Raw genomic sequence first — 15,168 nt, 5'->3', positions numbered from 1 at the left:
AAACAAGGGATGCTCACTCGCATGCAATGGGGTTGGTCCCCAAAGGATATTATGCTCAGTACTGTGGTTGTAATTCCTTCCAACCACCTACATGGTACAGGCACAATGAGAGGTGGCTGGGCAGGGCAAAGAGGCCTGCCAGGCCTGTCCCCTTCCCTCATGCAGGCAAAAGAGATCTTGCTGAACACTTGTTAGCAGGAGCCACCTACTAGTGAAATGGGAGTTCATTCAGCCTTGGCCCCTAAGCCAAGGGCAGAACTGCCAGAGTGCCCTACCTTACACTGCACTCGTAAGCCAGGCATTTGTCCACAGGGAAGAGGATCTAGGTCACCACCTTATTTCAGAGAGCCCAGAAAGGAGATAATGATTTTGCCACTGCCACTGAAAGGTGGGCTTGAGCATTTCTGTGCTGTTTAATGGGAAGACTATGCTGAGAGGGATTCTATTTAAGGGATGGGTCAATTAGCTACAGCATTAAAAAAAAAAAAAGTGCGCCTGTGTGTAAAATGGAACAGCAAGCGCAGGAGCAATGCAAGCAAACAGGCTCTTGGGTTTCTAGATCAAGGGCAAGGCACAGCAGAGAACAGGGGAAATAAGCATTATATGTCCTTTTCGATATAGAAATGATGTAATTTGGTGCAATTATAAAAGATCTGGCTTTGTGAGATGGAAACCCTACACCACAAATGCGCAGCTAAGGGTAGGTAGGAAGTGCGTTTGAGTGGACTCAGTATGAAATCTAGTCATAGGGGGGAGACAGGAGCCAGAAGGGCAGAAGAGGCAGCCAAATGCCAGCCCCCTGCTTGGCAGCCCTTTCAACCCAGCTCAGCAGTCTTTTGCAGAAAGACTCAGGATGGGGAGGAGGATGATGCCATCCCCTTAGCACTATGAAGGTGATGGCGTCATCCCTCTACATCACCCAAGAGGCAGGCAAGTATGAAACCCATTTCAAAGGAGAAGGGATACAAAACAGCAGCAGCACTGAGATTTGAAGGCATAAGCTCCTGGCCCCATGTTCACACTATCCTGTGTCTAGAGATATATGGAGTGGTCTTCAATTAGGAGAGCTCTCTGCTATGAAGAAGGAAACATCTGTCTGGGAGCTCTGAAGCTTTTATCATAGCCAAGTTTAGCTCTAGCTAAACAGCATGTACCAGGGTCAAACTCTCACTGACCACAGGCATGGAAAAGCACTGCTGCAGCTCTGATGATGGTTACTTACTTAGCAACTAATGGCAAGTGGAACACACGTCACCGCAGTGTGATAGGCTCACGGATACAACCACTCTTCCCCCATCATTAACACTGATGGTTCTGCGGGTGGGAGGCGTGTCTCATTACACAGAGAACAAACATCCTCAGGTAGTGGAAATGGTTAACCAACATAAAACAAAAGCTCAGGAAGATGCATTACAATTCCAGCATGACATCATTCAATCCCCCAGGCATATATTCCCATGAGGTATGGGCAGGAAGTGACAGCCCTTCCCCATCACAAAGAAAATAACTTGTGTAACCTCCTACCTGTTGATGTATTCCTTCAATATAATACGTAGCTGTAAGCGCTGCAAGCAGCAGTAAAAAAGACACCAAGATACTTCGGCGATGCCACAATCTGAAAAGACAAGTTGCAATTAGGGCTGATCGCATTTTCCATGCATGTCAAAGTCATCTATTTATCCTCATAAAACATTTTTTTTTTTTTTTTTTTTTTTTTACCCTAACAAAAGGGCAAAAGGAAAGCCTAACTAATTTGCTACAGCAAGATACAGTTCAGTTCAGTGCTCCCAGAATGGTACTGAGGAGTCCCGATTCATGGGAATCCCCGATATCACTTGGAAGTGGAATAAAATCACCCTGTACTTCTACACCACTTCATTCAAGTAGTTCAGTATTTTGTATACGCTCAACACCCAAGGTAGCTATTACTGCAGTATAATCAATTTTCTTAAAGTCTCAATCGGGGGTAGCAAAGTTATAAAGCAGTTAAGTAACTTGCCCAAGGTCAAAATCAGGGGGAGGGCTGAGAATAGAAGTCCTAATTCTGAGCGGCATGCTTGGACCGGTAGGCCGCAGCAGCATTAGGATGGGCTGCCTCAGCACTGCTTGGGTTCTCAATCTACTGACATTCACCCTTGAAAAGGACCTTGGAAGAATTTCATGTAAATAAATTATAGCCAATTATCAAGTGGAAGGAAACTATTGGTGGGGGGCAAAAGGGGGGAGTGGGGCAGCGGTGATAAATGTTTCCCCGATTTAATTTGAGATCCAGCTACTTCTGGTTTTTTTTGCCTGTGTAGGTTTTACAAGGCTGCAATAAGAGACATTTATATTATCTTTTTCCTAGCAATCTAGCTCACCCAAATTATGAGCTCATGCTAAATGAAGCAAGCTTTAAATTTCCTATTTCTACATTAAAAAAAAAAAAAATGAAACTATTGACTGGAATCTAAGGATTTCTCGTCAGTTATTTACAAGCAGTTTCACTAGTCCCCGTGCCCACCCCCCCCCACACACAAATTTTTATAATTTACAACCATATTTGCCTATTTTCAGTTCTCCCCTCATCACTTTATGAAAATCTCCCAGGGGAAATCAATTGTACTGGAGAAGCAGTGACTGATGCCCTCAAAAGACTAAATTAAGCTGAACCCCTGCCCCCACTGTAGTACCTTTAGCGACACAAATACTCGGTATTACTTGTAACAGTAGACCAAAAGTTGATTTTTTTTTTTAACCAATCAGATAGAACATACCAACATCACAGCAATCTGAAGTTATTATTATATGAGACCAGAGTGAGAAAATGTTCTGTGAACACTACACCATTTCAGTGATTGAATATGACTGTGTTACAAGAGAAGATGCAGGACAGAATATCAAAGCACAGAAATCCAAGTACCGGCTTGGATAAAGTACCAAATCGATGCTATTTTTAGAGTGCTCTTCAGCAATCTATTTGAAGATTTTAAATGAATAACTGTCACAAATGACTAAGGAGGGACACAGAAAAGCAGTTCTTTGAGGAACAATCCAAACACACTGAAAGCAAGCAGGAAGTACAAGCGGATTTAACTACACAACCCACAAGCTATTTTTCACATGGGTCATTTCTGTAGATCAACAGTCAAGTTACTTGTTCCTCTCCATGGGGCCCCTAATAGCAATATGCTCCTTCTGGCCTGGAAGGGTGGGCAAACAAAACCCCGTACCACCAATCTCAACCCAGTCAGTAAGGGAGGATTACAGCACCTGTACTGCCAGTGCTACCCAGGACTGTATCCAAGCACACCTGCTGGCTTACAAAACAATGCTGGGCTCATTCTTGAGCATGAGTTACCAATTAACGATCCACCAATTAGGAGGTCTGTTGCTCTTGGCTTTCTCCCTTACTGCTTTCATTTATGTTTAGCTTTTTGCCAGTCCTGACCTTTTCATGTTTACTACATTGAGGGACAACTATCCGTTTCCCCAGTTGCAGGGACGTTAAGCAGGCTGTGGGTAACAGCCCCAGCCAGAAAGAAAGCTTATTCCCTCTCACAGTTTAAGCAATAATTTTGCAGAGGTTCCCCAAGTTTTGACCCTGAAAGACCATTTCAAAGGGGTGGTCCTGGGTGGTGGGGTGCAAAGGGGCTAGAAGCCTGTACTTGACCCATGAGCCACACTTGGGACACCTCTGGTTTAGCAAGAGTACTGTTATCATTTAATTTCCTACTATGGAGGGGACCACAGAGATCAGAAGCAAAGTCCTCTCCAGCACAACTTCCACGTAATCCTGAACTCTGCCCCAGCAAGGAGTTACTAATGATAACCTCATGAGTTTCAACTGCGTACATTTAAAAATAAATACATCTGAGCTCTCTTTTAATTATGGTCAAGAAAAGAAGGCAGGAGCTCCTGCCCTCAGGGTCTTTAAGCAACATTCTGTCTTTCTGGAGAGGAACATTTCATTATTCAGAAGTACAGCTTGTAGTTCTTTCCTAGCTCTCAAGACAATTTGGAGTTTGATACCAATTTAGTTTACACACAGATCTGGGGAGCAGCTGGGAATACACCTTGTTCCAAGTATCTTTCTTGGAAACAATCTTTTGGCCCTAAATCATCAGGACAAGAAAGATTTTAGTGCAATCCACTGAATTAGAAACTGGGTTTCCCCACAGCACCAAGAAGAAGTTTAAAGGAGGGATCTTTACTTTATGGTCCATTCTTTCAAGTTTATTAGCGTTTCCAGGAGAAAATACTGCAAGGTAATCAGTGGTTGTCTCCAGAGCAGGATATTCAACCTCTCTTCTCGGTCCCGTCGCTTCCGCTCGCTCACCAGAGAGGGATCTGGAAACAAAGAGCAATAGAAGAGTTAAAAACACAGGCCACTAGACAGATCAGATTTCACCTTAATCAAAAGCTCGGTGATATTTTTTGCTTCTCTGGAAAACTAATACTGGTGTTCACAGCAGTCATCTTCTCTTGCAGAGAACTTCCACTGAGGATGTTATGCATCAGAGGTGATCTGCAGCAAAAAGGAGACCCACATCTCAACCCACACTGCACCCCCACTGTGCCCAGGTAATTCAGTAGGCACAGTGCCTTCATTCCCCAATGCAGAGGGGGTATTTTGTTTTGAACTTTTCAAATGCGGCCCTCATCCAAAACTATTTCTGGACTTTGCCAGTCAAGCCAGGTTGAACTGCATATGTTTTCATACCACTGAGTCCCTGTGTAACTGGATAACATCAATCATCTGGGTCAGAACTTCAGGCTATCCCCAGATGACCTATAAAGGCTTACTGCTCCACCAAACCACTCAGGCAAAGCAAGCCCCATCTCTGAGAGGAAGCATGTCCATTTCACAAGCATGCTTTCTGAACCAGTCTTTACATTAACGGACATGGCAAAAATGAGAACAGGAGGTTAACTACACTTAGGTGTAGGACAGCATGAACTTTAGCAATCATGGATGTCATGTATTACAGAGAAGTCAAGAGAATGAGAGTAAAAGGTTTGTGAATAGTCTTTGGTAATTATCCTCTAGAGCACCATAAACGCTAAAAATGTTCATTATTCTGGATGGGGACAACCTGAGATAATGAAGGGCAAGAGAACATAGGTTTCAAACAAGACAGCTTGTGAAGCAGCACAGGCTACATCTATGCATGCCAGAAAACAATATGATTTTCTTTATTTGCTCTTCTGTACATTTAAATGTACCTGAATTTTGATATAAAGGCCGCTAAATTTCATGCTTTTGTGAGGGGGCTGTGGGTAAAATATTAAATTAGCCGAAGGCCACAGGATTTAATCAGGGTTAATCTACTCCTGAACTATACAGCCTCTGACTTTATTAATCAATTTAATGTGTAATGTCTATATAGGAATTGTATGGTCCATCAAATCCTGTATTTGGAAAAAAAAAAAAAAAGACAGGCCTATATGCATAAGCAAGAAACACTGTGCAGGGCAGATCTGGAATAATCTGTCCCTCAACTCTTAATTCTTAGAGACTAGCTTTATGACCTAAAGCATGAGGTTTTACTTCCCTTTTAAGACTTCATACATGAGAAAGCTGTATAAACACTCAATTTCTCTTTGCATCTCGCCAACTTCTTGGCTTCAGAATCTTTGCTGTTTTCTGCAGTTTCAGGACATCTCTAACAAAAATGCATCATACTTAATAAAAATGGAGCACTGTGGATACGGTATGGGAAAAAAGCCACACGAATAAAAGGAACAAGGGAGGTAAATACCGCAAACAGTTTTACAGAGGAAAATAAGAAAAGAAGGAATGAAATATTTGGCTAAAGAGTTACTAGAACGCGAATGATATTGCTAGAGAAAATGTAAAGAACATAAGAGCATAGATATGGAGGAATATTATTCCATCGAAGCTGTCAAGGAAGAGGAGACTGGTACAGTCTAGATTGCATGTGTAGTATCCCTAGCTACAAGAAACAAGGTGGCTAACAGAAACCGACAGAAGGTCAATTCATTTCCCTTTTGGTTCAGCACATGCAAACCACAACAAATAGACATGAAAAAAGCTAAAATGCTGACTTTTATAAAGAGCAATAGAATGCAGATAAACCTTAGTCTCTCTCACACAATCAGTTTAATCTACTCACAGATAGGAGCTGATGTCCTAAAGCATTATTTCTACACTAGTAAAGGGACACTGAGAATAACACAGACCTCTAAAGAGTGACTAAGAAGTTAACTGTTTTGTTAGTCTTTTGCAAATCATGGTTAAACCCCATGTTCAAAGGAGGCTAAAGAAACTGGGAAATTAAGACGTGGGTTTCCCCCAAAACAAGGCAGGTTATTCCACTGCCCAAGAACAAGCTCCTCAGCAAAGGGCCAGGCTGCCTGAAATGCTTTCTAAATCCTGAATACCTGCCACTAGAGTCCCTTTTCAATACTCTGCAACAATGCAGCTCTGAAGCACACGCAACCAACACACGTGTGCACTAGAGCTGTAGAACAATTGGAGGCAGTACAGTTCTATATCACTTCCCCACCCAGGGCACATCTACCTTGCGCCCATGTGCTAGGCCAGTGGTTCTCAACCTTTTTCCTACCAGGACCCATTTGCAAAGATCCAGGACCTGTCCCAGCCCACACCTCCCTGGCCCCAACAGTGGCTGACACCCCCCCCCCCCCACGCGGCCCCCCCCCCCCCCCCCCTCCAAGCACAGGCACTAGCCCTGGCTGCCCCCTTCCTCCGCCAGAAGGGGCAGACGCCTTCCCACTGCCCCTCTGCCCTGCTGCAGTTCACGACCCTCTGAAATATTCCAGCAGGTTGAGAAATGCTGTGCTAGGCAGTGCTTTTGTGAAAGCATCCTCTGCCCACTTGCTCCCAGATGCTGAAAAAATGCAACCGCTGCTTGGTGCAGCGAGTCCCTTTTGGGGTCTTGGTCTCAGGCTGCTTCTGGGCAAATGCCCAGCACCACCCTAATGTTTTCCTAAAATTTAGCAGAGGTGGAGTGGGAGGGAGGGGGTGAGGCATGCCCATACAGCAGCTCTGTCTAGCTCAGTCAGCAGCAGCGGCGGAGGCAGAAACACCTTCCCAGTCCTTCTACGGTAACTGAAGGTACCATGCATTTGGCCATTTCTAACTGACCTGTGAAACTCCCATTGTGCTGTTCTTTGATCATTCCTATGCGTCTCTGGTCACAGTCTGTTCCATTCTCTGCCATTTCATAGATCAGTCACTTATGAGGATCTAAGAACAATAAAGAGAAAAAAGGTATTCTGTTTACCAAGAGCAGGAACAAAACTGTACTTAATACACATTCTGAGGATTCAGGGCAGGCATTCTGCATCAGTGATCCAAGGTTCACAGTCACCAATACGGAATCCTTACCGTGCACTGGAGAAAATAAATGAATTGCCAGAAATGGCAACAACTGTTAAAAACATGCAACACTGAAAGGAACATGAACTTCCCAGCAAAATACCACAGCTCCCTGAAGTATGCTTCTGTTCAACTTTAACTACACCCCACTACCAATCAACTCATTTTTGACAACTCTAAATTTGCCTTAAAGGGCCACTTTAAGGCAAGTTCCAGTTCAATTTAAGCATTAGCTACCCTTAAAGTGACACATGTGAGTTTCAGCCCTGGAGGAGTGCCTTAAATTAGGATCCTTTTGCTCATACTTTACTGCTGTTAATATCTCCTGAAAACTGAAATGAGGTGAAGGTAGCAAGCAGGGACACTACTGCAGCTGCCCATGTTTAGACCTGCTATAGTATATCATCAACTGGTCTGCAACCAACCAAGGTGGAAGTCAAATGTGAGGATCAAAACACACCTGTGCAAACTTTGAAATAAATAATTTAAACCATGCTCTTCACACGAGAAACTAGATCACACTCTATGGGGGCACAAGGTCACACAGACAGCAGGCTAACAGAGCAGTTCATCAGCTTTTATAACAATGACCTAATTCAGGAACCAGGACATGAACTGGCTCCTGGTTTTCTAAACAATCCAAATATCTAAAACCAGTAAAAGTACATACTTCAAATGCACCTGCCTCTTGAGCCATACCAGGATTCAGTGTCCGTGTCCACTCCTAAAAAACTCAGGCGATTATACACTCTCCAAGCGCAAGTGTTGCAACAAGCAATTGGACAGCACAAAATAGGATGTTGCAACACAGGTTTTGCAGGGAACAGCTGATGATCCTTATGCAATCAGCCCAGAGAAAATAACCTAGTTAAGTTCTTTAACTTTAAAACAGCCCCTGGAATATTGTTTTTGGAAGAACTGCCCTAGGGAGCAAACATCATACTTTTATTAAGTTTCTCTTTGCAAGCAAACTAAGAGCTCAGGGTTTTGGTAGGCTTCTCGTGTTGGAAGAAGTTGTGGAGTCTTAAAATGATAGGTTACGTAACTGGTATATGGAAGGAAATGAGTTTTCCTTAGAATGAATATACTCCCCCCCGCCCCATGGGGTACAAATATGGGTCGGGACCTGAACAGACCCTCAGGTTTGGCACGCAGGAAAGCAGGGAGCTTCCTTTAGCTTAGAACCAGTGGCTCTATACCCAGCAGCTCTATGCCTAGCCAGTGGCAAGAGGCTTCAAGTAATTAGCCTCAGGGTGCCCTTCCCAACTTATGTAGCTTTACAAATCAGACATACGTTAAACATTTCTCTCAACCGTTTCCGCACACAATGCCTCCTCCACACCCCAACCAGGAGGAACTGCCTGTATACAAAGGGCTGGCGAAACCACAAAGGGAACAGAGGATCAAGTTTAGATTCCTTTCTTCAGTTTCAGGAGGCTCCTGTGTTACTTGCACCACTAACAAAACTCCCTTCCATTGGAAATCTTTTGTAAGTCAACCCTTTAAATGCCTAAAAAGTGACTTGCTGGCATTGAGATCAGGGCTTCAGGAACCAACTTGGTCAAGTGTCAGCTGGGTCTCATTAAGAAGCCTCTCCAAAATCTATTCTCCTGAATTTTGCAGGCAAGCTTGAACACAGGGTTTACACTTAGACAGACAAGAAAACCTGCTGTAGCTGCTCTGAAAGTCCAGACTCTGGCTTGGTCACATGCCCAAAGCCCCCCGTCAGGAACAAAGCTGAGTGGCCTTGCAAACGCTTGTTTTTGCAGAATGCTAGATACCCACAAGGCTCCCAAGCCTGCTATGCCCAGGATTGAAATGCTGCAGCAAGCAGCTCTACAGCAGTTACATCGTCATACAAAAAGCGGGGCTCTAGTTTTTACTCAGAACATCCGCTCAAATGAAAGTCGAGTCCACGGGCCCAATTCTCCTTCCATGCAAGGTGGCATGTCAGTGTGAAACCAGTGAAATGACTGGAGTTACACCAATGCGCATCAGAAGAAAGATGTAGCTATGGTACTGTGTTGCTTATAAGTTGACCTATTTTTCCCCTGCTATAAAAAAACCCTTAAAAAAAAAAGTCACAGTTGACACATGCACAGTATCAACCTGCAACCAGGACCCAATCTTGACTTTTGTCCTTACATTGTTTTTGTGCGTGCAATAAAATACAAAATCAGAATTATTTTCAGTACACTTCTTGTTTTAATCTTTGCAAGGCCTTTAACAACTCGGATCCTTTTCTCACTTGTTTGATTCTCCTGGGGGTTTTCCAAGGACAATACCAGTTTAAGGACTTTCTATAGTCATTGACGTATAGCTGGGAGGGAAAGGGAGTAAGCCATTTTGTCTTAGAATTGAAGCTGAAAATGAGGGACTGACTTAAACACAGGAGTCAACTTACAATTACGACAATACTGGCGTTTGATACAGAGACCAAATATTGAGCCAGTTCCTGATTTCTTCGGGGTGACGAATCCCTGAGGATGGAAGATCATCTCCTTTCTAGTGACCAAATTTATGATGTGGTTATGAGGGAGATGTGCGTTAGGCTTGGAGTTGAAAAGAAATGGTGTAATTGGAAGACCACGGTTGCACTGACTGATGATTACAGAGACTCCCTTTCCTTCGGAAGGGAAAGCCATTTATTTGGGCATGTGGTTTTGGGTCAGGGCCCAACTGGAAGACAGCTTTGTGGGGCCAAAATTCAAGCATACTCTGTTTGGCTGACACACAGCTCTCATGCATTTCAAAGCCTCGTACATAAGAATTTTATTTGTTCTAATTCTTTCCTTTTCCTTTGCACGCATTTAGCTAGCATAGTTTTCAAAGAGATGTCAACTGGAACAGGCTTGGCCTGTGCACTCTGCTTGCTTGTGTTTTAATAAAATGGTCAAGATGATGTGCTCTGGTGAACTGGATGCTGGGATGGGAGCGTCATGCAGCATTTCCATTCACCTCGTTTAACATTTTAATGGCAGGCAAAATCTGCAGCTCTCCAGGATTGTTCAGACTCAATGCTATCCATCTTTTGCCTAATCCTTAATGACAACCGCAGAGACATTTCACACACTGAGCGAGGAAGCTAAGGCTGCAATGGCTGCAACTAAAGAGAGAGAAATTTGAATGGACAATCTATGGAGGCTTGAGGCTACAAGTGAAAGGTAAGTAAGCCCCAGACCCACACCTTACGAGCATGAGAAAAGGAGTGCTTTCCACAGCAAGATGGAAAATCAACCTGAAGCACAACACAGCAGCAAAACAGGAATAAATATTGAACAGAATGACACAAGTTTCCCTTCGTGCTGCATCTGGCCTGCTTACGCTGGTAGTGGTAGAGCAATGCTGGGGTTCACTCACAAGATTTTCTTTGTGGGGCTGGATGGGCAGCCCACAGTACTCTATTCAGCATGCGTGATCCAGAGAGTTTCACGACAAAGACAATTACTGTTTGTCAAAATGTTCCTTCTTCAATGAGGCAGCTCACCAAAATGGCTGCTGGTGTTTTACCGGAAAGTTAAAAGGTAAATTGTAACAAGTCATCCCAATGCCAAAGCAAATTTACACCTGGAATTCCAGCAAGCTGCACTTGAAGCAGCGCCTGTCTGATCTTGAGACGAGGAAAAAACCCTTTCCTTCCCCAAATTTGGAGCAGTTTGCTGCAGCATTCAAGAGAACTACCCAGAAATATCGGTCTTCAAATCGTGTATTAGTTGAGCCATTAACTAATGCATCTCCTTTCTTCCAGCCAACAGTGCTTTACACAGGAGATATACTTTGTACTTTAGCCAAGGGAGTGAATGGTGCAGTGTATGGGAGCAGATAAGAGTGCTTACAAGAATCCCTTACTATTGCACAAAGGATTTTGAGGACCCCACTATGTTTAAACACTAGGGAAACTACTGTATTTACTGAAATCCAGGATGAGGTTTCCCCCACCATTCAACATGAGGGAGAGCCCTGTCCTGGATTTGAGTACAAGGCCGGTGGGGGGGCAGAGAGCAGGCAGCTGCTGCAGCTCTGACACTGGCCCAGGTCAGAGCTACCTTGTCCTCCAGGTCCTGAGCCAGAACCACAACTGACAGTAAGTGCAGGGGAAGGGGAGGAAGGAAGGGCAGGCAGCAAGAGGTACAGGCAGTGAGGAGGAAGGGAGCAGGCGCTGGGCCACACAGGCACTGGGGAGCGGGGAATGGCTCCAGGAGGTACAAGTTGGTGGAGGTGGACAAGAGGTAGGGGGTCAGGCCACTTGCCACTTCCCCTCCCCGCCCCCACAATGCTTTCCCCACTGTAGTAGTCAGGGTGAATACATTTAAGACAACCTTATGATAATTAGATTCTATACATGAAAAATTCTAACAAATGTATACATCTTCCATGTACAAGGTTGTCTTAAACTGCAAGTTGCCTCGGATTCAAGTAAACATAGCATTAAGTTGTCTTCACAGCTCTCTGAGTTTCCAAAGACGGCACAAGAGCAGTCCAAAAAATGAGACACCGTTAGAACCAGCAAGCCAGAACACAGCACATCACTTCCTAGCCCAGGGATAAAGCATCATGCAGATCACTGAGAGCTCTACTCCCAGTCAAGATTTAAGTCTACGAGCTCCATCCATGATACTTCTCAAACACCACTGGACTCCAAATCACATCCGAGAGCATTTCTCCAACATCTCCGCCTAGATCATGTCAACTCAGCATAATCAATGCTGCAGGCCCGTGTGGCAGCGATTAACAACTTGGGGGTCATTCCTTCCCTTTCATCCAAACATTTCAGCCCTGCCTTGATCCTAGTGCTTCTTCCTCCGTAGCACTTGCAGCTTCCAACTGTCTTTTGCCCCATCCTACAGCATTACGCCTACATTGATTTTAATTCAGGGGTAAGTTTGAAGGGTAAACTGACAACGTATAGGCTCTTATCAAGGAATAAGACTTCTAGGTAGACAGTACACTGTGCTCTGTTGGATCACCACAGACGATCTGTGTGGGAACAAACTTAAGAACAAAAAAAAAGGGTCTACAAATGGAGTGCTACATACCTCCTGGCTTCCTGTTCAGGCAGTTCAGGTCTTTTCCACCTCTTCTGTGTATCGAGTCAACTACCTCGTCAGCTCTGTAGGCATTCAGGACCAAAAGGACTGCTCTTCTCCCAGATCTTCTGCCCCCTGCAGAGGAAGATATTACCTGCTCATCACATGGTATCAAACTGATACAGTTCATGACCTGAAGGTTAATAACTTTTCTCAAAGCCATACAAAATATAAAAAGCAGCCACTTCAGATGTTTTAGTCCTTTGAACACTCCAGGGAAGCATTCAATTAAAAGAAAGAATTAGGACACGTCTTAGAGGTATTGGAAATCTCCACAGATCGCTCAATAACGGGTTACTTTGATGCAGGCCTACGTATTCCAGCACTAATACATTTTCTAACTAAAATAGTTTAATCCCACATAGGAAAGGACAAGTAATTTAGTTACAGACCACAGGTTTCCATTTAGTGGGTTATGCCTCTGTGCACCAGACCTACTTCCAATTTTTAGCCAGAGCTAGAAAAAAAAGTCATCTGAAAAAAAACTAACCCGCTGAAACGTTCATCTTCCTGACAAGACTTTGGGGTGCGTTTTAGAAAGAAAAACAACTCCACAGTCCTTCCAGCCCTCCTGCTCCAGAAGGCATCATGCATTTCTCTCTCCAAGTTGTTAAGTGCTCATGCTGATGGCCCAAACTCTTGTGCCTACACATGAAGCCCCAGCTACCCAATGGAGCACTCCATGGACTTAAATGGTGCAGCTCCCACTGCAGGATCAGGGCTTCGTTACTGCAGAGATATGCACCTACATTGGCCCTTTCCGTGCATACTGGATAAGAGGCAACCAAACTGCAGCTATCCAGACTCTCTAGCAATGCTACTTGTGCGCATAAAAATCTCTCTGTCCTCTTCTGAGACAGTCAGAAGAAAAAAGCTACCACACTGAACCAGAGGTCAGGCTCCTCACTCCCTAGACCAACAAGAGATGAGGGGGCTAATCTTGGGAGGCAGGTCAGGAAGATGAGCAAACCCAGCTGGATGACAGGGCTCCTCTCAGAAGGCCATCAGCTCGCTGCAGAGGAAGCTGCTCCTAGCTTCACACAGCAGCTGACGCATGCCCTCTTCAAAGACCTTCTCACAACATTGCACCTACGTTACCAAACAAATTTGGCTTCCTGAGCTCCCAAATCAGCCCTCTGCTTTCAGGAGGTGACTGGAGCACATTGCTTTGAGGCAGTTACATGTCAGAGCCATTAAAAAAAGTTGCACCCAAGCAGCTTTTGAACCAGAACACAATTTGACATGTTCCTCATATACGGTGCTAAGATAGCATCCCAGACACTACTTCACAGAGACGAAGTGATAAGTATTATGCACAACATCCAACCAATGCCATCAGGCAGATTGCGGTTGGGAAGGCGAACTGGACATAGGGTCAGAGTTACACGCTACCACAGAGACAAAACAAGAGAAGATTCAGATAACTGCCTCCGCCAGAACAAAGGGTGTGAAAAGGCTGATACGAGGACAGATTCAGAGGCAGGACAGGCTTTAAGATCATCCCCTAGTTGTCGATGTTTAAACAAGTACCTAGCTTTACTCTGGCTCCATGTCAAAGAATCACCATTCACTTCTCACGTAGGCGGCTTGCCCACAGCAGGGCCATTCACACCCCCCACCACAGCAATCAATGCTGTCACAGGAAAATCCAGAGTGGAGCAGCCGGGCTTGCCATCGCCGGCCTCCTCTGATATGACAGAGGCAGGCTGCAAGGTAGAAGCAACAGGGATGCCAAGAGAGCACATCAGGTGGACGTGGGCCAAGAGAGCAACAGCACAGCCCTGAGCTTTGCCACCTCTGAACTCTCTATTGCCTGGCTGAGCAGTGAGCTGTTATAAGGTTTTCAGTCAGGAAACGGCACCAAATGTGTCTGGGCACGACCGTTGGAGAGAGCGTCACTTCTTCTAGAAGAAGTGCCCACATGGGTCGCATATAAAGACAGGGAGGAAGAAAAAAGGCTCCACACTGGACTCAGTAGGAAACCCTCACCACAGTACCCTCCCCCACACTGCCACTCGAGGTTTTGCTCGTCCTTTCACCTAGTCTGTTCAACTCCCATGGGCCAAGAGGAGCTCAAACACCAGCTTATACAATCAAGGGAGGTATGTGACTGGACAGGAGTAGGAATGCCCTGCCCACACTACCGGAGTTGCAAGAGTAGATTTGGGATCATCCAGGAGAGAGTCAGAGCCTTTTGAAGCGTATTCTTCAACGAGAAATACTAAAGAAATCCATTTCTGGGGAACCAACACCAATTCCTAACCACTAGCTTCCCACTGTTTTCTTGTAGGAGACAGACACTTCACTACCGGCTTATCCCAGGCCAGCACCCACGTGACCCCAGGCCTAGTATGCATTTAGAAAACACCATTTATAACATCCCATTTATTAAGCAACGCATGGCACAGCCATACCGATGAGACAGAAACGTGACGCGCAAAGTACTTCAGGCACGACTAAAAATACGTACGCCGGACTCAAACGCATCGTATACGGCACAGCCGGGGACAAGTCTCGTCAGCGTGGGATTTGGACACAGAAACGGAAGGAATTTTGTTTGGGAGAAGACGCCGGCTACTCCCGCCTCAAGACTCATGCTTTCCTCCTGCCCCACCCACGGGCAAGGCACAAAACCAACTTCAGCTGCTGAAAAGTAGGACGCAAAGCTCAGTCCAAATTAGTAGGCGGTGCCGAGGAGCGACATTTCCTACCGGGATGCTTCCCAAACTCTCCCTC

General features: G+C 45.0%; 1 protein-coding gene across 3 annotated transcripts in view; it reads right to left on the bottom strand.

Moving 5' to 3' along the window:
- Positions 1–15,168, bottom strand: part of VMP1 (vacuole membrane protein 1) — a 74,122-nt gene that overhangs the window by 58,612 nt on the left and 342 nt on the right. For 2 of the 3 annotated variants that reach the window (XR_003095220.1, XM_006016051.3), the window contains exons 2-5: positions 12,382–12,507; positions 7,112–7,213; positions 4,194–4,329; positions 1,525–1,615 (exon numbers count right to left, since the gene is read on the bottom strand). Coding sequence is in view for 2 of the 3 variants with exons in the window: in XM_006016051.3 (XP_006016113.1) it covers positions 1,525–1,615; positions 4,194–4,329; positions 7,112–7,187 (303 nt within the window). In the remaining variant the exon portion in view is untranslated. Of the gene's footprint in view, positions 1–1,524; positions 1,616–4,193; positions 4,330–7,111; positions 7,214–8,015; positions 8,100–12,381; positions 12,508–15,168 lie in introns of those variants that run through there. The other variant, XM_014522571.2, reaches the window with a different exon arrangement.

The sequence above is a fragment of the Alligator sinensis genome, unplaced genomic scaffold (genome assembly GCF_000455745.1).
Source record: "Alligator sinensis unplaced genomic scaffold, ASM45574v1 scaffold118_1, whole genome shotgun sequence".
Classification (NCBI taxonomy): Eukaryota; Metazoa; Chordata; order Crocodylia; family Alligatoridae; genus Alligator; species Alligator sinensis.
The sequence above is the reverse complement of the archived record's forward strand: the minus strand, read 5'-3'. Positions and strand labels throughout refer to the sequence as shown.